The sequence below is a fragment of the Tubulanus polymorphus genome, chromosome 4 (genome assembly GCF_964204645.1).
Source record: "Tubulanus polymorphus chromosome 4, tnTubPoly1.2, whole genome shotgun sequence".
Classification (NCBI taxonomy): Eukaryota; Metazoa; Nemertea; class Palaeonemertea; order Tubulaniformes; family Tubulanidae; genus Tubulanus; species Tubulanus polymorphus.
In genome coordinates, this window is record NC_134028.1 from 13,372,180 (window position 1) to 13,398,210 (window position 26,031).

A 26,031-nucleotide genomic window follows, 5' to 3' on the forward strand; every position below is an offset into this window, starting at 1 on the left:
TACTGAATGAGTTTTAGATTTCTGAGGTTGAAAAAGGATGAGGAACGAGGGACTTTGAAGCCTTACAAAAATCCAGACCAGCTCTTAAGGGCACAGTTTACAGTAAACATGATATCAATGCATCTGCTGCTGTTGAAATATTACAAAATAAGTGCAAAACATAATTATATCTTCCATTACAAGGTTAGTATGAAATCACATCCATAATCAATCTTACAAAAGTAACCAATAGCATTAAATTAATAGAATGAACTTATTGATTATGCTAAATATCCTTCATATTACATAATATAAATGCACAGCCTCATGAAGGAACATGTATATTTAACAAATGAGTGCTTGTATTCCATAATTTGATTAAACATAAAGTGCGATACTCGGCAACACTTAACAAGTAATCATCAAACAGCAGTTTTTCCATTAACGATTACAGGCTTAAGGGTTTCGTTCCCATAAACGATACATCTGGACAACGTCCAAGTAGGCATTAACACTAAAATTTGAAAGTCGCAGGAAAGTAATAAGTAACTGCTACTATAGAATCCTAGAGCTCACTCATTGAGGTGATCTAGGTTAAGTTCATCCTCCATTAAATATAGAGATGCTGCCAATGACATTCTTATCATCACCTTAGTATTATCCACAGACAGTCTAAGGCTGCCATTATACTGAACAATTGGAGTACCAAAGTTTCTAAGGGATGCCACTCGATCTTTCGTCCTATGGCCTAGTTTCAATTTCACGTGAACCTGGTGATTTCGAAAGTTGTCCAGGAGATAAACTATGATAATGATTTGCAGGTGATGTTCCCGTTTTGTCAGATGCTGAAAGTTTGGCGAATGCCGTTATAGCATCTGGAAAATTCGGAGGAGTGGCAGGTGTATTTTGTGGTGTGCACATCTGAAAAACAAAATAAAAAATAAAGCTGATAAGCAGCAACAACAGGTAGTTGAGACATGCATAATTGAAATGAAAGGAAGTATAGATCAGGAACCAACCAGCCAGTAGTATTCATTTACAGGTGTAACCGGCTGGTTGGGGAACTAGCATTTACACCAGCAGTACAGGTTCCATCCATCAGGAACAACAAGGCATTTAAACCTTATATGTACAATCTTAATAGTCTAGGACCTAACCGTTGTTCCCCGGGCAAAAGTGCTCATCTAAGGTTAATTTTCATCCCTCATTTTGAGGGATGAGGCTTTGAGCGTTTATTTCACCCCTTAAAACACCATCAACTTACCTCAAACTGACTGTTCTGTAATCAGACTGAAGTTAACTATTGTTTGTGCATAAATTTGTAATCATAAGTAGCTTTTGACGATCGAAGTAGCTCAAAACTTTTGACTTGTCGCCTCAAAAAATAGTTGAAGTGAAGCAACATATCAAATATGGCGGCTTTTTGTGGCGCATGAGGGGAGTGTAAATTATGGATTTAGACTTGAACTTGGACTGACATTGATGCCAATGTAGATATTATTCTTGTTTCAAATTCCTAAGGTTAAACGTGACCAAAATTTTAGAGAGACATATTGAATTAGCACATTTTATTAATTTAGTTCGTATTGGAAATTCTGATTGTGGCAATCAATTCAATTCAAATCAATTAATTCTCCGATTCGCGATTTAAATCATCAAAAATATTATTATGAAACACGTTTTTAAAGTCAACAAAGTAACAAATTAATTTATTTTAGTACAAAGGTTTGATTTGACACTGAAATCAGTTGTTGCATTGCAATTAACAAGAGTTAACCTCTATATGATACTTTAGCGTCAGACATTGTAGGGAACCGTAACAGAAACTGGTATTCAGATTACAATCTTCAATGCATTCCGGAATGAGAATGATTTTCCTAGTTTTACATAATCTTGATATACAGAATCATGAGTATGATGTGAGAACTAGGTGTCAGACAAGTTGTAGACATCAAGACTCACAAACTTACACCTAGTGTCATGTTTGAGACACATAAATTAATTAACGATGAGCACTGACTAGAGCTAAATACTATGAATACATATAGAGCAGCATGTTGATTAGGATAAGGCACATATTTGTACTATATTTATAAGTTACATCACATTATCATATTTATCATCATTATTATTATTATTTATTTCATCTAGAATGATATATGAAGTATTATATTTCGATACTAAATGTACGAATTAACAAATGTCAGGGTGACAGATGCCTTCTCTTGTCCAATTAAATTTGGTCCTCCAAATTTGCACTGATACTGGGTTGGTTAACTTCATCCACCACGAAAACGGGAAATATTGAGTTGCATGGCGCGAAAAATTCTAGACACTTAGTAGTAACGGCTGGATTCTCGGTCAGTCACATGTTTAGATTATATATGTGCGCTGTGACGATATGAAAACTGTAATTTCGAACGAGGAAAGGATCCCGGCAGAGGATCCCCGGCATTGAATTTTGATGATATTTGAATTCTGTCTGATTCTGTGACGAAGTTGTGTAGTTATAGCGTCCGAAGTCCAGTTGGTGATTATAAGTAGTCTGTTGATGACTTACTGGAATAGCATAGTGACATAATCGTATGATAATGGTAATATGTAACAACTGACTTCAGACCAGTGTCCAGCTAAAGACACAACACAAATACAGTTAACCATGGCAACCAAAATAAAAAATTTTGGTTTTGAAACGAGTTGATACAGCCCTAGTGGCTAACGGTCCACCCAAATTTCTTTTTTCATGTGCAGAGATGGCATGATTTATACCCTATAGCTGTTCGAGACTTTTTACATAATCACTTATTTCAAACCAATCTCAATTCAGTGCCCTTATTAGCACATTATTCTGAAAGTGGCAACTATAGTTTGTCTTGTAGGGCATGGGCCATAACGCCCGACGATTTCCTGTCAAAATAGCCTCTTTAATAGCCATATCTAAACTAATCTAAATTTTTTCCTCAGTTGTATAATCACGCTTAGTTTTCGATTGAGTGGAACAATACAAACTATTTAAATTATGAGTATGTGATGAACTTTAACAACTAGATATCCGATTATCAAATTCCTTTAAGCTTTTTCCTTTAACGTTTTTGCTCGCGAAAAACGTTTTTCTGTTCGGCGTTTTGTGTTTTGCCTTCCGCGCACATGGCATAGCAAACAAGAAATGAAATACTTAATATGGACTTTCCTAAGTTTACATGAGTGTAATGTTTAATCAGCATCAAAATTAAACATTGGTACTCTTAAAGATTTAAGAACAAATGAAAATGACTGATAACTTATGGATTGAATTCAAATGATGGGAGAAAATTGACTTGTTACAGACTGAAAAATAAGGACGGAAAATATCAAGAAAAAAATGTATTTTCTCAAATAGTGAATGGAAACGCATACCTATATTCGTCATTTCAGAGAATCCGTGCTCCAAGTAATCGAAAAGCCTAAGTGGTCCCACTTGATTGAATTAAGAAGTTTTCATGAAAATCTGCCTATTGATACAATCTCCATCACACACAACTGCATAACGATTCATCATGGATATACATGGTAGCGGGTTTCCCCACTGACTCAAATAGACACTCCCCACGTTCATGGTGTGACAATTTCATTTATTTCATTCACTGTGTACGAAGTTTGTTAATGTTAGACAATTTATTTTCGTAAATTGAACAATTTCTGAAATTCAATTCTCCCTTTCCCAATTTTACTGTCCTTCTATAAAATTCACTGCTTTTCATTGCCGGCTGCGACACACTATGGCAGTTGAATCATTTGCAGTTTCCAAGAAAACTTTAACTAGGCCACGCGCGAGGCACACTTTTCATATACATGCACAGATCAATACACCACACTGCAGCGAGTATATGTGTCTAGCACATGTGTGAAGCATGAATATACGTAGAAGGGCATGTGTTCATTCGAAATGAAATGTAGTTCCAACAAAAAATAAATAACTAAATTAATAAATGAGAAATGGATTCCGATGATATTCATTGGGTAAGAGCTTTTATTACTGCATTGAATGTTTTGAAGGTTCCGAAGAAAAACTAAGCCTAGTTTTTAAGTTATTTTGTAACAAAGCAAGAAAGTTTCATAAGCGATAACAAAATGGACTTCGCTAAAGTGAAAGTCCATAAAACATCGAAAACGTTTTATCCACGAGGATAAAACGTTTTTTTTTTCGGAGCCGTGTGCGTAGGGCTTATCTATATACTTTATCAGCCCGACGATTATCTCTCATTATATTGTTATATCATACACGACTGTTTTCAACGCGAACGCTCCACTGTGCCGCAGTTAACAAACTAATACAAATAATCAGGCTCCAAAATGGATCGCTAATGCGACCGTTAATAAAATGACTTCAATTAATGATGATAAAACAAGTAGTCCAGTCGTGTAAATATCTGACTCATCTCGATGCTATCAGTAAATCAGCCGTGTGGCGAACACGGAAGTAAATTTCCGCCTTTTGAAACCATATTTTTGTCAGTTTTCTTGATGCAACTTTACCTTATGCATGGGATATAAAAACTAGATGAATCATTGAACACATCGCACACAATAAACAGTTATCATATGCCTTGAATATCAGTATTCGCGCTAGAAATGATGATCACGATAGGTAGAACACAATATCCGTGTTGACGCGATGAGGAGAGAATCCCACAATGATAATAAAAAGTCCGAAAATGAATCATTTAATCTATTTTAGCGTGTAACTGTTTCTACGTTAATTTTCCTTTAGTTTGTATCATCTCTGATTACTTGAATTAGTCTCTTTGTCTCTGGATTGTATATATATCTCATAATTTCTGTAGTATCTCATTATTCCTGAAGATGACTATTAGGATATAGTCGAAACGTTGAAATAAACTACTATCTCGAAGTTTCATTTTCGGACTTTTTATTATCATTGTGGGATTCTCTCCTCATAGAAATGATGAATATCAACCTATTCAATCGTGCCGCCATTTTGTTTGTGAAATAACGCGCACCAACTGATCCACCTTGTTCAAAGTTATGACGTCATGATGGAAGTCAGAACCGGGTCACACAGGTCATTTTCACATGTGTTATTGTGGACAGTTAAAGATACTGCATAAAAAAAAACTGGCTCAAATAAATCAAATTTTTTGGTAAATTTCTCAAAAAATATGAAACCCAGGGCTTTCAACTTTGCGCACCATAAAGAAAAACAGATTACGAAATATATTTTTGCTTAATCCGTTCAATTCGCCCATTAGTAGTGAAATTACAAGCTAATGAACTTGCTTATGAGTGTGCTAAAAATAGCTTCGAGTATAGTGTATTAGCATACGAATGATTATCGATCGGCCAGACCGTTGACATGGCTCGCCAACACATGCTAAAAATGAAGAGTTAGCTATGAAGCGTCTGATCACGTTGAAAACAAAGCTCACGAGCAATAGCAAATTCTATGAACAGTGTAAATCGTTCATCAATGAAACCTTACGTGCCGGGTATGCAAGAATCGTGCCAGATACGCAAGAGAGTGGTGGCCCTCATGTGTGGTATCTACCACATCATGCTGTTTTTCTACCTCAAAAACCAGTTAAGATTCGATTTGTATTCGATGCATCGGCTAAATACATGGCAATGTCTCTAAACTACATGCTACTTTAAGGGCGGGTATGACTAACTGTTTACTTGGCATTCTTGTTTAAAAAAGAAATTCAATTTGTTTTCCGTTTGCAACTTTGCGCACCATAAAGAAAAACCAATGACAAAATATATTTTTGCTCAATCCGTTCAATTCGCCGATTAGTAGTGAAATTACAAGCTAATGGACTTGCGTTTGAGTGTGCTAAAAATAGCTTCGAGCATAGTGTATTAGCATACGAATGATTATCTATCGGCCAGACCGTTGACATAGGCTCGCCAACACAAGCCGAAAATGAAGAGTTAGCTATGAAGCGTGTGATCATGTTGAAAACAAAGCTCACGAGGAATAGCAAATTCTATGAACAGTGTAAATCGTTCATCAATGAAACCTTACGTGCCGCATATGCAGGAATCGTGCCAGATACCCAAGAGAGTGGTGGCCCTCGTGTGTGGTATCTACCACATCATGCTGTTTTTTACCCTCAAAAAACCAGTTAAGATTCGATTTGTTTTCAATGCATCGGCTAAATACATGGCAATGTCTCTAAACGACGTGCTAATTTAACCCTTTGGAACCGGCTCTCGCATGCGAGAGAACGAAATGACGCTGAATGGACTGATCTCGCAAATTGGAGAGAGGTCGACGTTTCGCCTTGTATCGGCTATAGCACAATGAAGTTTTAAATTTAGTAACGAAAAGCAGTATGCGCCTTGGGAACTCTCCAATGAAGTCATTTTGGTACAATAACTCATAGCGTACAATTAAAAATTCTTGAGAAATTTGCATTGAATCGGCAGGTGGCGGTTTCGTAGATTTGACATCCAGGAAACAGACGTGTGTCTTTCGCATTGTTTATTTTGCTAAACACGCCTCGGAAATTTCTGACAGATGAAGAAATCCTTGAACTGATTGCCGGCGAATGCTCAGAAGATGAGTATGTCGGATACGGGCCAGATTCTGATGATGATTACATAGAATCAGATAAAAGATTTTGATTACTAAATGCTATATATCAAAAGAAACCTTGAAAAGAGTACTACAAACCTACAATTTACAGTGAAGCTCTAACTCTACTGGGTTATGAGTTACAAGGCTTGGTAAATAGGTACTTCCTTTGTTTTACCCAAAATTAATTCAGTCCTGCTCAGTGCATTGTTGTGATTGTTGTAAAATAATCCAGGTTCCAAAGGGTTAAGGGCGGGTAACAGTTTACTTGGCATTCTTGTTTAAAAAAGAAATTTTATTTGTTTTCCATTTGCATAGCGCACGTGGTAATATTATTGTTTATATCTGACGTCATCAATAAAATGAGGCGCGCAGCTGAGCCTGCCTGTCAATCAACATAATTGGTTTACACTAAAAATGGGCTAATTTGAAAAACTATGTAGTGTATCAATCTGGAATTTTCGTTACAACATCCGAAGTTAAATTACCTTTCTTACGCCCTTTCAGTGCGCCTACACCGCAGTGCGGTGTATAAATCAGTGATACATTTTGCTAGTACACTGCACCGCGGTGTATTTATGTAATTAGTAATTATCTCTCTTGAAAAATGGCAGCACCTGTCAAACATGAAATATTAGTAACTAACAATACATCACGCCGCAGTGTAAATGCACTATAGTGGTATTTCGATTATTCAACACACTAGGGCGGAATTTTAAGAAATTTTCAAACTATCTCCAGCGCAATAGGGTATTAATTAGTCAGCACTGAAAGGGTTAAAGGTTTAGTTGGTGTAAATTGGATCACAAATATTCCTAATATTTTGTTCATAACTTTTGAAGTGGAGGCCGGTGTCGGCATCGTGTGTTTGTGTGTACGGGCACTGGCGCTTACAACAGTCGCAGCATGGATGGTGTACTCATGCTAAATCGGCATTCAATACGTATGATTTAAAAAAATGATATCATTCAGAGTATTTAAATCTAGTTATCATGATAATTATAATATTCTTAAGATAAACGAATTTCTGTGGACCTAGTTCAAAGAGGTGTATCACTCAATCTGGAAAAGAAATCTTCCCATCCTGTCACGTGACTTCATGACTTGACGATAGCTTAGGTTCTCATTCTTCGAACCAAAAACGCTTTTTCAAGTTGGTGTACCTGTATTAGATCGTGACAGCCTCCGATTCATTTGATGGAAAAATGGTGATATTAATGATGAGATTGGTTGTTTAAGGGCCGAGGAGCAGTATAAAAGCCCAATCAATGTCAAAGATGGCAGTACCCATGAAGCCATAGTGCAGTGGAGAGCTCCAATGGTTGAATTCCCCTATTTTCTCTGTCAGTTATCCGATTTGGATCCTCCTTTTTGTCAGACATATGTATTAAAGTGTTATATATTCATTTCTGCAGTCAAAAATGTATTTTAGGCCCTCCTCTACGAGAAATAAAGCTTTTTAGTTGTCTTTTCCTTCAAAATTTGAATCTTTGAATGACATAGAGGGAGGAGTTATCCAGTGAATTGGTGTAGCTCACAGAGCACAGTAACAGTAATATGATACCTATAGTCATCAGTATACATAAACAAAACATAGCCTCATTCATAGTACCAAAATTTGGCAACATCAAAACTTTTTTTATGGTCAATGGATCAGTCCGAAATTTCGTACACTTGTTTAGCTATCTACCATCAACGTTGTGTCCAAATTTCATCAAAATCGGATAAAAACTAATGATTTTCAAAAAATTTGATATGTCTCTAAAATCTTTAATCTTGGCCCTATCTCAACAAAAAATTATCACTAGCATCAGATTTTCATTCCCACTGTGACTAGATTAGTTAAAATAAGTTTAGAACTTGATATGAAAACTTTCATGAATGTGTCAAATTTAACTGTGTGTGACCTGCAGTTAATGTGTGAGCCATCCTCGCTCACTCTTAACATTATAAACAAGATACTGAAGTTAGTGGGACGGCCAATCTCAAGTGTTTGCCACCCGGTTAACTAGTATCCATACTCCTTTAAGTATGAAGGTACAATAATTTAGTTCACCAACATGCACAAATTTACCTTAGCTCTCGAAAATGCAGTTGACTTCAGTAAAGAAGTAGGCTAGTCGATTCAGTTGCAAAAAACGTCGTAGTCAGTCAGCATTGCTAGCGAGCGATGTAATCAGATTATGCTGTGGTCATGAATAATGCAAGTGTTATTTATCCATTAGCTTGTACTAAACAAAGATGTTAAGACATAAGACTTAAATCGTGATTTATTACCCAATGGCCGAGTTCTGGGTATTAACCCATTAGCACTCAGGAATTGTACTATGAAGTGTCAATCACTCCTCAGAAAATTCAAGGTCAAATCCAAGTTCGTTACGATACCGAATAGCTCATTTGCTGTTTCTTTCCATGCATTAGGCCTACAAGTTCGTGTTATTTTGCAGTAAATAGTCAAGGCTTTCATATAGTAATGTAAGAATTGATGAGGTGGGTCACCAAAATTGTGTCCTTTTGGCCCACCAAAATTCAACCAACTTACTTGGATTTGAAGTGAGCGCTGAGATGTGTCATTTTCAAACTCGAAATACTCGACAAATTTAAATAGGAGGATGTTGATTTCTGTTTGGTATTTCGAGGACTTAAGTGTGTAGTTAATCATAAGCTATTGGGTCAGAATCCCACTATAACGTGCAACATACGAAAGAACACCGGGGTGGATACAGGCGGCTTGAGTGCTAATGGGTTATCTGGTCAATGTCATATGACATATTCTGTTTTCGTGTCAATGTAAAAGATCATCCAGTAAGCAGAAATGGCGTGTTAGCAACAGTGAGTAGAGTTTACGACCCAATGGGTTTCATTTCACCGATAATACTGCCCGCAAAGATTCTGTTGCAGTAACTCAGTGAACATAAAGCAGAGTGGGACGAACATGTTTCAGATTCTGAATCGAGAACATTGTGTAAGAGTTTAAACGATCTGCAGAGCCAGGAAGTTCTCAAAGTGATGTGTAGTCTACTACCTACGGAGTTTGAAAGCGTCGCATTGTGCTTTTTGGATTTGAGACGCCAGTGAACGGATGATTAGAATTGAGGACATTGATGGGAGAATCAACGGCTTATCGTTACATGGATAGTCAAGGGTTGCCCCATTAAAACATCTCTTGATGCCTACCTGAAACTCGCAGCCGCAGCTATGTCAGTGCGCTTATGTAACATGGTGCTGAAAGAGATTGATCTGAAGATCGATAACATAAATTATTGGACTGATAGCTCCATAGTGCTGTGTTAAATCATACAGACCTGATTCGAGAAAAGACCTACATAGCTAATCGAGTGGCTTGTATTCAACGTGGTTCAGACTAAGTCAGTGGCACCATTTGAGTACAAGAGATAATCCCGCAGACAATAAATCACGCTTAGATCGCTGGTTGAATTGCCCAGCACTACTTAACAAACCTAAGCCAGATTGGCCACACTCTTGCATAAATCAGCCATCAGAAGTGTGCTCTGAAGACCCCGAAGTTAAAAGCCAAAACATAGTCAGGCTAGTTCAATTCAAGCGGAAACACCTAGTCACCCAGTGGACGTAGATCGTTATTCTTCGTGGCTGCAGATCAAACAAATAACATCGTGCGTAAAACCAGGCACAGATAAGTTTAAACGTCAGAACCTGGGAGACTTTGATCTCACCAGAGGATTTATCAGCCACTGAAGAGATGATATGTACACGGATATGTAAAGGTGAAACATTTCTGATGTAGGCACGTGTTTAGAAAATCGTCAGAAACTCAAGAAAACGTGTTCTTTGGAAAAGCTGGACCCATTCTGGTTCATGTTGGTGGTCGACTATCTACCAAAATTTTTCGTTGTGGTTTGTATCTTGAGGTAGCATATTCACTGAATACGGATTCTTTTATCAATGTTACTCACCGATTAATTGCATGTCATGGATGTATCAAATCGATTTGTTGCAATAATGGGAGCAATTTTGTGGGCGCAGATCGTGAGTTGAAGGAAAGCATTGTTGAGTGGAATACTAAATACATTCAGGATTTCCCATTCAGAATGTTGATTGGCATTTTAGCCCTCCCTCAGGTTTGCATTTTGCTGGCATCTGGGAAAGACTGATAGGTCACAGAACAAATGGCCCGATTAGATGACGAGTTATTCCACACCCTACTATGCGAAGGAGAATCGATTTTTAACAATCGCTCGAAAACCAGATTAGCGTCAGATAAGCCTACTATGCTAAGTAGAATCGATTCCTAACAATCGTCTGATAACCAGAGTATCATTAGATCCCAACAATTTAGGAGTTCTTACGCCGAATCATGTTCTGTTATCGGGTCAATAGGCCTCCATGCCATCGGGCATTTTCGGGAAGACTGACCAGTATTTTAAACAATACTGGCGCCAAATCCAATGTGCAGTTCAGCTAAATAGAAATGTAGATATGAATTATTCAAGTCTGATTTGGTTGAATTTATTTTCTAAAATTTCAGATATCTCAGATACATTCGATCTGCTCAGGTGGGCGATGTAGTTTTTGTCACATCCTGTGTTTGGGCTGAGGTGAAAAAGACAGTCGGTTACAAGGTCGATCTAGCAATAGACAAGTTAGGAGTCATTATAGAATCTCAGTGTGACTGCGCAGTGGGCCAGGGACCATCCGCCCATTGCAAACACGTGGGCTCTACTCTGTATGGACTGACCCAATTTTGTCTGAATAAATTCATTTTAACAGAGCTGACTTGCACGCAGGTAATGAGCATTTGAGCGTAATGTTGATTCAATTATAACAAACTTTTTAGTTTATGTTGATAATAATTTATTACCTGAGGATGTATAGAAAAGGATAGTAATATTTGGTTAAAATCAAAGCCATCATTAAGATTAATTTAGTGTTTTTTTTGTTTATTCAAAGTTTCATTGAGTTAAATTGTGTGTGTAACATTTATTCCTGTCCAGGTTTTGCAAAAATTCCACCGGGCTAAGCCACATAATGGGAGTCCTGTAAAAACCAGGGAATTTTACCAGGTCCGTGGCAAAGAAAATTGTCCACTATACGACCCTCAACCTGTCAACAGGCGGAATCCAGAAGTCAATCAACTGAGGATGCAGCAATTAGTTTTGAATCATCAGCTTAATATAAATTGACAAAAATTACTTTTATGTAAAGAAATTTTGAACCTTGACTGACAATCATGTGATTTTGAAGTTTTATTATTTTTAAAATATGCAAAAAGATGAAGTTTTATTATTTTTAAAATATGCAAAAAGATGAATTTTCTATTTCTATCTTTTCAGACGAAGTCAAGGTTGCCAGTGCTGCATTATTACGAACCAGCTAACATCAGAGGGATCGCCCATGACCATGACTACATGGCCCTCTCATACGAAGACCACTATCTCGAAAAAGCCAAGGTAACTGCTGTTTATTTGTGGGTGACATGTAATATTATAAGTAGGTTCTCTTCTTACACATTGAATCTCCTTTCAGATAAGAAACATACGTGATTCTGATATAGCGGAAATTCAGAAAAAGACACTTGGTCAAAGTTCTAGTGGTGCTTGGCGACAGGAGCGCTGCATGAGACTCGCAGCATCAAATTTTGGTGAAATATGTCGTATGATAGACAAGAAAAATGTTCCAAATTTGTTATTACGGTTAACATCAAATTCAAATCTAAAATGTGATGCAATAAGCCATTGAGTAAAATATGAAGGTAAAGCTGTGGAACAGTTTGAGAAGCTGACTCAACAGTGAAGTGTGGTCTCTTTGTTTCAAAGGACAGACCAATGTTGGCAGCTTCCCCTGATAGACTGATACCTTCTTTGGACAGTATTTTGGAAATCAAATGCCCATTTGCAGCGAAAAACCACGAAATTTCTTCTGTGACTGTACCATATTTAGTTAAAGTTGACGATGGAAGGTTGACTCTAAAGCCTGACCATCCTTACTATTATCAGGTTCAGGGTCAAGTACCGGGAAAAGGAATTGCTCATTTGTTGTTTATACATTCAAGGGACTAGAAATTATGCAGATACCGTATGATGAAGATTTTGTAGACACCATGCTCCAACAACTATTTCAGGAAGTATATTATTCAAAAATATCTGTACAAAAATGTTGAGAAATATAACTTTTGGTAACTTGATTTTACAGTCGTCTCGTACTTGGGTCAACTCGTACCTGGTCAACTTGTACCCTATCTTTGGTCAACAAATTCAATCTTTTGATCAGTTCAAATGCACCAATATCTCGGGCACAATTAGAGTATTTTGACCAAAGATAGGGTATGAGTTGTCCAGGAATGAGTTGACCCAGATACGAGATGACTGTACTTTGTTTAGAATAGAATGACCGTTCTTCTTATGCATTTACTGGAATGATACATGGTCTGAAGTTACATAAATATAAAACCCTTATCATGGCATCAGCTAAATCTGTCTCTGTAGTACTTAATGGTGTCCTGAGAATCCTATAAGTCTTGACTAACACAATAATACGTTCAACATGAACCAGCTTGCTTGCAATTTTCTTTCGTCACACTTTTACCTGACATTCTACTTTTCCTTTTAAAAAATTCTGGTATGTTGATTTGAACATTGGAAGAAATAAACAAGTCCTGTACATTAAATCCTTTGTCCGCCTTCATCGCATATTTGACAAAGGTGTTCCCGTTCACAAATTTGTCGGTCACTGACAGCACCACCATAAGCACTTGACACGTACGACACACAGCCACCTGGTGTAACACCAACGAGAACTTTAGCTGTGTTGCGATTTTTGTAGGTTGAGTATGTGGCTTGTTGCGCTAGTGGTTGATAGGGCTTTTTTCTCGGCATTTCTGCTCCATCAATTATAACACGTGTAGTGGGAAATTTTGTCTTAAAATCCGAAGGTGAAAAAAAAGCGCACCAAATCACGCGAAGGCCACGAGTCAATATCGCAAAAATGACAATACAGAAAGTTTATCCACGTAATGAAAATATTTGATACCTCTTTTTCGCTTATTTCGAACAACACAGACAAGTCGTAATTATTTTGAGCTAAACGCAGCTTAACAAGTGTCAGAAATAATTGATCGATGGGAGCCATTCTTGGTTTTACCCCATAGTAGTAGTGAAGATCATCAACAGCATCCCCTAAGATATTAAATAGTTACTGTATCAATATTTGTACTTAGATATTTCTTATGAATTGTTTATTCTGTTAACTTCTTAAATTTATAATCTACTGATCTTACATTTGTAGTATCTTTAATTCTATTTAAGAATTCACTGTGTACTTGTTTACTCTCCATTTTAATAACATATTTTCTATTAAAATTGATTTTAGAATTTATTAGATGAATATTTTAAGAGTAATAGGGAATATGTTGTTTCAGGTTAAAGGTTGAAGGGTCGAAAAATAAATTTGAGTGTGCGAGAATTAATTTTGCGACCCTTCGACCTTTGGCCTGAAACAACATATTCCCTATTACTCATTGATATCAGACGAGATATTTCATAGCCGTCGCAGGATTCTTACTCACAGTCGGATGCGATAGCCGACGGTTTATTTTGAACGAGTATTTTGAAAGCCCTGTAAATTACACAGTACACACCGTGATTGATTGGATAAATTGAATTGAAACACATCGCGCGAGTAAACGCACAATTTATGATAGTTTTACGGTCTATGACAGTGTACTTTTACTTCTTCATCCTGAAAACTAGGCACTATATCATCAGCACTCTACGATATAAATAATTACTTACTGCGTAAAATAAATGCTAAATCGAAAGAAAATCTGACAGTCTAATGTCATTCAGCGCGGCACCGGATATGGGCCAATTCGATTGTGCGCGCCACGACGATGTAGGGGATCGATTGAATCTCCGGTTTTTTCATAATACAATAGGGAGACGGAAACAATACGACGACTATCAAATTTAAAATAAACATAGGCCTATAATAAGACTGACCAATGACTGGGAAATGAGAAAGTAAATCCTAAGAAATGGCAGACCAATATTCGAGCAGATTAATAGACCGGTTTGTCTGCGTCGTATTATCGAATATGGCCTTACATCTGACAGCGGGAGATCAGCTAACTGCAGGGAGCATTTATTTTACATCAATTTAACAATGTACAACGGCCTTCTGGACGTTTTACGAAACAAAATGCTCCTTGGAATTTTTTTTTTAAATCGCCACAAATTCGTCGATTTCTATAACTAGGGGTCCAGGGACACCATGCCCACTCGGGAAGGGGTTTCAAATGCTCACCAATCTAACAATTTCAATATTCAATGCCCCCTATTGACCATATACAAAAACCAATGACCTCGAAACTCACCACAATCATAGAATATGTCAGCAGCTACGATTTTTTAATTGATTGTGATAACAAAATGTGCCTCGTTACCAATTTAATACGGAAATACTAAGTTATTCTACTATTCAACACCCCCTGGTGACCACATACAAAACCCAATGACCTTGAACCTTACCAATTTAATACGGAAATACTAAGTTATTCTACTATTCAACACCCCCTGGTGACCACATACAAAACCCAATGACCTTGAACCTCACCACAATCATAGAACATGTCATGAACTACAACTTTGCAATTGATCATGGTAACGAAATATACCTAGGTACCAATCTAGTGAGAAAATACCAAGTTCTTCTACTATTCAACGCCCCCAACTTTGCAATTGATTGTGGTAACAAAATATGTGTAGGTACAAATATAATAGAAATACTAAGTTATTATATTATTCAACGCCCCCTGGTGACCATATGCAAAACCCAATGACCTTGAAACTCACCACAATCATAGAACATGTCATGAACTACAACTTTGCAATTGATCATGGTAACAAAATATCCCTAGGTACCAATCTAATAAGGATATACCAAGTTCTTCTACTATTCAACGCCCCCTGGTGACCATATAGAATAACTTATGTCCTCGAAACTCACCACAATCATAGACAATGTCATGAGCTACAACTTTGTAATTGATTGTGGTAACAAAATATGCAAAGGAACAAATATAATATAGAAATACTAAGTTTTTGTATTATTCAATGCCCCCTGGTGGCCATATACAAAAACCAATGACCTTGAAACTCACCAAAATCATAGAAAACAATATGAGCTACAACTTTCCAATACATTGTGGTAAGACAATATGCTTAGGTATCAATGTAATGTCGAAAAACTTTTTCCCACCTACTAATGAGTACTGATGACGCCAAGATGGCTGCCAATTGCGCCATAATTGGCTGATCAAAAATACCTGTCTCAGGTATAAAACATCCCTTTCCAAAGAATACCCATAACAAATTGCAATGAGAAATGGCAAACCAGTAGGAAGCTACAAGACTCAGAATTTGGGCGAAAATTGACATTTTTGGGCACTAAAAAGGTCATAGGACGGCCATCTTGAGTCCGATCGACCCAATTTTTCTAACGTTGATGGGCCCTTGGGAGGTACAAATATACACAAACAATCAAGGTTATTGATGAGAGTTTCTTCAAAATTTCCGTCGAAAACTTTGAAAATGTGTAAAAAGTGCTGATATTGGCGAACAACAATGGCTGCCAGTCGGCCATCTTGAATCTGATAGGGCCAGTTTTTGGCCTGAAGATGTGTCTAGGGTAGATACATGTATAAACCAAATATCAAGACATTACCTTGAAGCGTCTTCAAAACTTCCCAAAATAACTGGATTCCGTCGACGGACGAAAAGTGAACACAATAGCCCGCTGGGACTTAAGTCCCAAGTGGGCTAAAAATTCACCATATATGAACTCAACCTTTTATGTTTCATATTTAAGCGACTGTGAAAATTCCAGACGCGTACGTGGCGTTAAACGGACGTAATCATTTGACGTGCCGGATTTCACGATAACAATAGGATCATGTGTACTACGTAGCGTCGTCCTAAAAATGTCGTGAGCTACAATTTAGCAATTGATTATGGTAACAAAATATGCCTAGGTACCAATATATGCCTAACCAGAAAGAAACTTTCCATGATGGGTTTCTGTGTAATTGTTTCTGTTTCATTCACCGAACTCGCTGTCAAAAAGGCGATTCTCGATATAAATAGTAATGGGTTTTCCCCGCGGGATACCCGCTTTGGGAAAGGCACCTGAATCGATGCTACGAGTTCCAATCCCAATATTTAGACGTAATTTATTATTCTTTGAAATAAATTCTTAGAATTTCTATTTATGATAGGATGTGCAGGTTTTGATTTGGTAATGATGTTAATAAAAGTTAAACTCTTAAGGTATTGTTTTCTATCTATTATTTGTGACGGATTAGTTTCGATGCTCCTCACAACCCGCCCCACCACGTGTCACTTATTCACGGACACGCGGATTGTATCATTTGTAATAGGCCTACCACATGAAAGAGTCCATGGCCTACCGTAGAATAGTGGGGCCTACCGATCACGCTATGTGCGATGAAAGTAGTGTTTGAATAAAACAAATTTTTAATGAAATAAACATTATTTATCATAATTAATCAATAGATCAGGTGCCACCTAAATAATTGTTTGTTTCGTGAAATTTGTACAAAACTTTGCGACTTCGTCATGTCTTGTGACCCTGAAAATACTAGAAGAATCATCGGTAAGCTTATAAAACGGCGAGGTCAACATAGTAACAACAACTTCGGGGATTGAAAAAAAAAAACTCGAAAGAATTATTTCTTATACTGATGAGTTATACTGATGGGGAGTAGCGACCGTCATTGAACCGGTTATTTATCCATTCACTATCAAATGTGACGAGCCCAATAAATGATTGCGCATAGATTCGGCCTCTCAGCATTTAGCACAGCAGTTCCGAGAAGTGTTAAGACCGATCAGCGCGCGCGCTATCTAAAACCGGTGCTAGTACGATCAATATCTACAGGTATATACGTGTTCAGTATTACACAGCGAGTACCAGTATGTTGATCGAGCGTCGTCGTAGCAACGCGCTATACAGCGGCTTGAACTAGCGAGTAACGTTTATTATCTTTTAACCAAATTAGAGCACTTATAACCATCGGAATCAAATATAAACCAAGCTGCACCATCTACATCAAGTAGAGAATACCTGTGTGAAATTACAGAATTGTCGGTCCACACAAACAGCTTAAATCGTGTCATAAAGAAACATCCACAGACGGACAGACAGACAGACAGACAGACATGACGACGATGCCATAGATGGGTTCGTCTGACGACGAAACCCATCAATAAGAAAATACTAAGTTATTCTACTATTCAATGCCCCCTTATGACCTTGAAACTAACCACAATTGTAGACCATGTCATGAGCTACAACTTTGCAATTGGTTACAAAAAAATTGCAATTGTGGTAACAAAATATACAAAGGTACGAATATAATGTCAAAATACTCAGTTATTGTATTATTCAACGCCCCCGGTGGCCATATACAAAAACCAATGACCTTGAAACTTACCACAATCATAGCACATGTTATGAGCTACAACTTTGCAATCTATTGTGTTAGCAAAATATGCTTAGGTATCAATATATTAGGCCTATAATGTGGAAAAACATTTTTCCACCTACGAATGAGTATTGATGACACCAATATGGCAGCTGATTGCGCGATAATGGGCTGATCAAAAATACCTGTCACAGCTATCGAAGATTCCTTTCCATAGAATACCCATCAGCAATTGGCCTGTTGCAATGAAAAATGGCAAACCAGTAGGAAGCTGCAGGACTCAGAATTTGGGCCATATTGACATTATTGGGCACAATAAAAGGTCATAGGACGGCCATCTTGTGTCCGATCGACCCAATATCTCTTATGCTGATGGGCTCTTGGGGGATACAAGTACATACGGCCGATGAAAGATCGAGATAATTGATCAAAGTGTTTTTCACGCTTATGATTTTTAAGTTTACATGGTTTATAATATTTCTATGTTCGTCGCATTCGCCGCCTCTCCGTGGATAGGTAAAGGTCTCATGAGTGCTGTAAGTAATAATTTTGTAGCATTATTTGTTCGCTCTTATTTCTAGTTACTTACTTCCTATTTCCTCAATTTATATGTTTGTAGGCCTATCATAATTTGTTATTTTGTAGTTAACGGACGTAAAATTAATAAAAAAGAAGGTCCAGTTAAAGCCTGTGTTAGGCCTACTTGATAGTAATTTTTTGGAGGAACGTCGTCTCTGTTTACGACAAAGCGTCTTCAAAACTTCTCAAAATAACTGGAGTCTGTCTATAGACGAATGGATGGACGAAAAGTGGATGCAATAGCCCGCTGGGACTTAAGTCCCAAGTGGGCCAAAAAGGCACAAGATTTTCAATACGGAAACACGTGGCTACGGTGCTACCATCTGATTCCGCGCTGCATAACTTTTTTCACTTGTAAAGTCCCAAGTATATATAAGCTAATAATGGTGTAGTGTAAAGACAATATTTGGTTAGGTGCCTAAATCATCACATGCTGCTACTACTTACTGTGTAATGACTATTTGGATGATTTCCATTACAATTTCTACACATGGGGAGAGCTGCCTCTTGTAAGAACATACTCAGTGCAGTCTGAATTGAAAATATTAACAAATGTCACTGCCTTTAAATACAAGAGAAACCTGCATGTCAAACACATGCAATGGTGTCGTCATCAAAAACAGTAAGTGTCCTACCGACGGCTGATAGAAGGCGCAGATCCAGACTATCGCACATGCAGCACGTGCGGTAGTCGCAGTTTTCAAATGCCCTTGAAAAATTGTTTGTGCGCCTTAAAATATAATTGCCTTTCTGTAGGCCTACTAGGACTAAAGCAAAATGTGAATGAAAATAAATTGCCCAAAATCAAAGATGGCAATCTAAGGCATTTTCCTTTACTCAAAAGGGCACTATTCTAAAACTAAAAGAGACATTACTTACTGTTGCTCTATAAATCTAATCGAAAAAGGGCAAATTTCGCCAAAAATCTTAAAAAGGCACAAGCAAATTGAATGTGAAGGCAAATTAAGTGGCATGATACCAATAAATGGCACTAAAACTCAAACTCGCTCGCTGGGCATCAATACTGGCCCTTTTAAAAGTTGGTGCCCTTTTTTCACTGTGCTGCAGTCACCGAATGGCCCTGGATCCGCGCCTGGATAGAAATACGACCGCTACGCTACCTAAAAATGTAAACAAGCTCCGTGAGCGGGGTTTTTACCTGAAACTGCCATTGCGATGCCTGTAACAGTTGTTTAGCCTGGTCAGGTTGACACCCAGCTGCAAACACAAATTGATTTATCATGGCCTGTTGCCGTAGATTTTCCATATTTTCCATATTCAGACGTTGTTTTTCGTACGGTAGGCCTATCTTTCTCACGACGTTTGTTATTGCAGGCGCATCGACTTCCTTACCAATCAATAACTTCTAGGAATCCTGATTGCTGATTGGCCACAACGCAATGTTTTTATTTATTCAATTTCAGTATTTTTACTAAAAGATGTGTGCAATATGAAAGCATTTGACTTTATACAGCCAAAAGATAATGATTATTCGATCATAGAATGCAGATTAGGCCTATATGGTGATTGGTTATAAGTTAGCGTTCAGGTTATGGTGTACTCGTAGAGCCATTTAAGATGGCGGCTATGTAGATGGCGCCATAAAACGATTGACCGGACTGTCCTTGTATCTCGAAGTTGTTGTTATGTTATAGAATTTGTAAATAGTGTAAATTTATGTGACAGTTATCCAAATGTTAATAGAGATATCGTTGGCTCGCATGTAAATTCTCATACGGTAGATACATACCCTGATGTAAATAGTAACAATCATGTACCTGATGTAACTCCTCACAATTTCATTTCTGATGTAAATAAGCGAAATATTAACACTCCTGATTTAAATAAGCAAAATGTAACTAGTACAGCAAACGCAGCAAACATCAGTGAAATTCCTTGTATCAAATCATCATTAAAGTTTTCTACGCTGAATGTATGTGGCCTTATAGCTAAACTCGATATCCCAGAATTCTGTGAATTTATTAGCAATAATGACATCACATGTCTAACTGAAACTCACTTAGATGATTTAGACGGTAATTTAGGTTGTAGCTTGCCCGCCTCCCATATGGCGCACTTTAAAAATAGGAAAAAGTTTTCAAAAAAAGGATCAGGTGGCGTCGGTATCATATATAGGAAGTTCATGAAAAATAAAATAAAACCAATTTCGACTGACTCTCAGTTTGTATCTTGGTATTTATTAGATAAAGATTTATTTAATCGCGACAAACATGTACTTTTAGGTGTAATTTATATTCCTCCAGAAAATAGTCGTTATTATTCAGAAATAGCTATCAGAGAAATTGAAATAGAGTTATTGCAATTGAAAGTTGAGTATGATTTCAATGTGTTAATTTCTGGTGACTTTAATGCTCACACCGCTTGTATGCCAGACTTTTTGGAACCTGATAATCAGATAATTCAAGATGATAACTTAGACCCTATTGTTGACTCATTGATTAATTTAGGCGTTCCCACTACTAGAAATAATCAGGACAAAAGAAAGAATAATACAGGCTATCAACTAGTAGATTTGTGTAAGAACCATTCACTAATTATCCTCAATGGCAGATGTGGCAATGATCAGACAGGTAATTATACTTTTAGGAACACTAGTGTCATCGATTATTTTGTGTGTGATTTAGAACTGTTTGGTTATGTTGAGGACTTTGAAATAATGCCTTTTGACCCATTATTATCTGATGGACATAATCCTATTAATCTGTGCGTGTATACGAATTCTAGGGACACCATTGCTAGCGATAATGAAAGGGGTAATGAACACGCGAACTTTAAAACTTCAATTAGGTGGGTCAGTACTAGATCAAATCAATTTTTCCTGAATGTAGAATCAAGATTACGAGAAAATGATTTAGATAAGTTACTGTTGGACGGGTTGCAAGATCTAGGAAATCAATCGCCAGATGACATTAATGGACTTACCGATAGATTTGTATCTTCTTTATTATCAAGTGCTGAGTGTAATTTGATGTACCATAGAAAAAGTAGGAAAAGTAATAACTGCAAAAAACCGGTCCGCAACAGATGGTTTGGCAGGGACTGTAGAGATGCACAGAAGAAATATAATTATATGAAAAAAAGATATAGGGGTTGCCCTACCCTTTCCAATTTTGAATCTCTTAAGAACTCGTCTAAAAACTATAAAAAGGTCATCCGAGAAAATAAGAAGAAACAAAAGGATGAATTTATTAAGGAATTGAGAGAATGCGAAATTAATAACCCAAAAAAGTATTGGTCGATGCTAAACTCTGCGAGCGGAACAAAAAATAATGAGGCTAATATAGATATTGATATTTTTCTTGAACATTTTATGAGATTAAATGATTTGAATAATGTTAACAATGAAACCGATGACGGTGATGAGCCCCCAGACGTGGGTGACCATCCTGTCTATGAAAATTATATTTTGAACAGTGATATAACCAGTGATGAGGTAATTAAGGCTATCTCTTTACTCAAAAACAATAAGGCCCCAGGCATTGATGGAATCACGAATGAGCTGTTGGGAGTTAGTCAGTATCCGTTTTTAGTTGATATATTACAAAAATTATTCAATTTAGTTCTTAAAACAGGATATGTTCCAGAGATGTGGTCTATAGGCGTCATCAAACCCATTTTCAAAAAGAATGGCGATCCCTCTAATCCTGATAATTATAGAGGTATTACCTTAGTTAGCTGTCTTGGTAAATTATTTACAAGTATCCTAAATCAAAGATTGTCAACATTTCTAGATACGAATCACATTATAAGTGAAGCCCAGGCTGGCTTTAGATCGAAATATTCCACCATTGATCATATTTACACGCTTAAAACAATCGTAGAGCTGTATCTTTGTCAGGGAAGAAGACTTTTTTGCGTCTTTGTTGATTTTAAGAAAGCTTTCGACTCGATTTGTAGGGTAAAGTTATGGCGAAAATTAATTGCTAACAATGTTAATGGAAACTTTTTCAATGTGGTCAAAAATATGTATAACTCCATAAAATCATGTGTTGAATTAAATGGTTGCACGTCACAATACTTTGCAGCTGATAGAGGCTTAAGACAAGGCGAAAATCTCTCACCTATCCTCTTTTCGTTATTCTTAAACGACATTGAAGAATTTTTCATTGATCGTGGAATACCGACTTTGTCATTTATAGAAAAACTAAATTTGAATCGTGATCAGGATATTGATACTTTACTGAATTTATTCATAATACTATACGCAGATGATACAGTTATTCTTGCTGAGGATGAGAAATCTCTTCAGCTACACTTAGATACCTTATTTGAATATTGCGCGGCTAATGGTCTCACTGTTAACTCAGAGAAAACTAAAGTACTAGTATTTGCGCGAAGTAAATCCCGGATAAAAACGATTTCGAAATTTATGTTTGGTGATCAAGAGTCAGAGGTAGTTGAAGATTATGTTTATCTCGGAGTAAAATTCAATTGGAATGGTAACTTTGCTAAGGCAAAAAAGTATCTTTACGGTAAAGCTATCAGAGCTATGTTTTCGATCGTTCAAAAAGGCAGACGTTTGAAATTGCCCATAGATGTTATGTTTAAATTATTTGATACGTGTGTTGCTCCAATAGCCATGTATGGGTGTGAGATCTGGGGATATGAAAATCTTGATTTATTAGAAAATATTCATTGCTTCTTCTGTAAAATCTTAATGAAAGTGACGAAATATTCTCGCAACTTACAAGTTTTATCAGAGCTAGGACGTTACCCTTTGAATATAGATGTTAGACGCAGGATGATTAACTTTTGGGTGAAAACAGTATCTGGAAAGCAAACCAAATTCAATTCAATACTCTATAAAATATCTTTCAATTTATTTTTAAGGGATAAATTTAAGAGCCCTTGGTTATCATATATAAAGAAAACGTTTGATGACTGTGGTTTGTCCTGCATTTGGACGCAGCAATTCATGACTATCAGTAAATCTTTTTCAAAACGAATAAAACAGATACTCCGTGACCAGCACCTTCAAGAAACTGTATCTGCCATAAATACTTATCCGATATACACTAACTTTAGGCAATATAAAAATGATATTAGGTTAGAGAAGTATATAATAGAACTTGGTGATGACTTAGGAACTAGTTTATTTGAATTTGGGGTCGGGTCCTATATTTTACCTGTGAACAAATTTTCAAACCTTCATTTAGACAGAGCCGATAGAATATGCCCCACTTGTAATACTTTAGGTGACGAATCCCATTTTCTGTTTGACTGTACCTTACTTAACGAACAACGCAAAAACTTTTTGAATTTGAATACCTTTAATACCCTTGATATTCTGAAAAACCCAACGGTCAACTTAGCTAAATTCATTAAGACCGGCTTAGATGTATATAGATCCCTCCAATAGTATATATAGTATTGTAAATAGTTGATGTATATAATAGTGTATATAGTATTGTAAATAGTTGATGTATATATATATTTCGTTACGTTTTCATTCTCTAAATTTTAATCACTTTAGTGTTGTTTTGTAAATATTTGTATATACATGTGTAATAGTTTTCCTCCATATACCATGGAAATGGTTGGAGTGTAAATAAATCGTAATCGTAATCGGTACCTACGGCGCTTTTACGAAATTGAATCCGATTCGGTGTTAACGCGAATTTATCTTGTTAAATCAGATTTGATTTTCCTTACTATAATTTGCTTGTCACGTGTAATCTAATCAAATAAGAGGCGAATTTATCACGTCAAATTAAATTTGATTTTAAGCAAAATCGTTTTTATCTTGTCATAATCAAATTAGATTTGGTCTAATTTTTTAATTTTACACGGCATCAAACAATTCAAAAATCGATTTGTCAAATCATCAAATCACCCCCGGAGGTGATTTGATACGATTTGAAGATGGTCGGCTCACAATTTGTTTTTCGAAAAACTGCATTATGGGTTTTCCGGTTTGCTCGGCTACCCTGGCGGGGTACATTATGAATTTTCCGGTTTGCTCGGCTACCCGTACTGGCGGGTAGTCTAGAGAGGCCAATGAAAACTCCGGTTTGCTGAACCACCCCTCTTTGCGGGGATGCGGTATGGTGTTTGATGTGACAGTTTCAAGTGGTTAATGGCTGTTTCAAGTGCTTACAACGATGCTGATTACTTTGTGGTACATGGTGGTTTAAAAAAGATTTCATAATAATACGCTCACCGCGTGGGCTTCGTAGAAAGACCACTACCTGTGAACTTCCCAAATTTTAATTGTCCTGTCCGATTTGGTTTCATCCAATTGAGAGACTGCCTTTTCCAGTTAGGGCATTTTTGGATCACGTCACTCCAGGAAATGACTTAACGCTTTTGGGCCCCTTCGTCGGTTCCACATGTTTCATTTGAGCTATAGACCACAATGGTGACACCATGATGGTCAGTAACTGACCAATTGAGATATCCCCGAGTCTGAACACTTGACTTCGAATTTCGGAAATTTATCATGTAATGTTTGTTTTCAAACTACTAAGGAATCATCATTGCAAATTCATCACTGACTATCACTGACCACCAATGACCAATTCAAACTTCTCGAATATGAAAACGATATACCGCGTTATGGTGTCAAACTAGAAAGGATTCGCCATTGAAAATTCATAAATTGATCATCACTGACCACCACTGACCAATTGAAACTTCTTTAAAGAACGATATACCGGTACCGCTGTAACGAGGTCCTATTCTGCCTGTTCCACAGTAGAAGTTTCCTCCAAATATCGACTCTGAGAGCCCAAAAACCAGTAAAAAGGCGGACAAAAGATATTAACACAATCACCTATTGTTCTGTATTTTCGAGAGAGAGGGCAGCACCCTCCAGTTACAACATAGAAAACGACTGATGGACATATTCCATCACACCACCCCCCTTCAACTTGTTCAAACTCCTATTTGAACAGGAATATATAGTCAAAATATCTACACAAATTAAATTATAGTCCTTATTATAGTATATTAAGCTCCAAACTTCTCGGCTCTGGATACAGTAGACATCTAACACGGCGTAGTCGTTGTTTCGCATTAGGGTTGCATCTCAGTGATGATAATACATGCAGCTTTCGATCTCCACTAATGGTTTGTGGTTTGTTTTCGGGGCGCACCTAAGCGTAGTATCTTACCAAAAAATATCTATACCATCAAAAGGTAGATACGGCCAATGGACACTGCACTTGGCTTGCCCCTCTGCCACTGTTCCTCGTCCTGGGGAGCTGAAAAATACAATCAAAAGAAAACGGAAAGAAACTGTTCGCAATGGGGTGTGCTACATCTGGGGGTCACGTGTGGTAGTATTTGGACTGAATGGCTTTTTGTCACTATCATTACAAAGAATAAGCGACTCCAGGTGAACCATCGTTAGGTACCGAAGGAAACACATTCAGACGCGATCTACCACACGGATTATTTC

General features: G+C 37.1%; 1 protein-coding gene and 1 pseudogene across 1 annotated transcript; both read right to left on the minus strand.

Annotated features, from left to right (window-relative positions):
* Window positions 1-280: 280 nt before the first annotated feature.
* Window positions 281-20,122, minus strand: LOC141904241 (UBA-like domain-containing protein 2). The gene is made up of 3 exons (XM_074792806.1): window positions 19,771-20,122; window positions 19,059-19,142; window positions 281-900 (listed from the first exon to the last, which is right to left on the minus strand). The coding sequence occupies exons 1-3, from the start codon at window positions 19,885-19,887 to the stop codon at window positions 721-723; spliced, it is 381 nt and encodes a 126-aa protein (XP_074648907.1). The 5' UTR covers window positions 19,888-20,122; the 3' UTR covers window positions 281-720.
* Window positions 12,932-13,660, minus strand: LOC141903275 (uncharacterized; annotated as a pseudogene).
* Window positions 20,123-26,031: the final 5,909 nt, after the last annotated feature.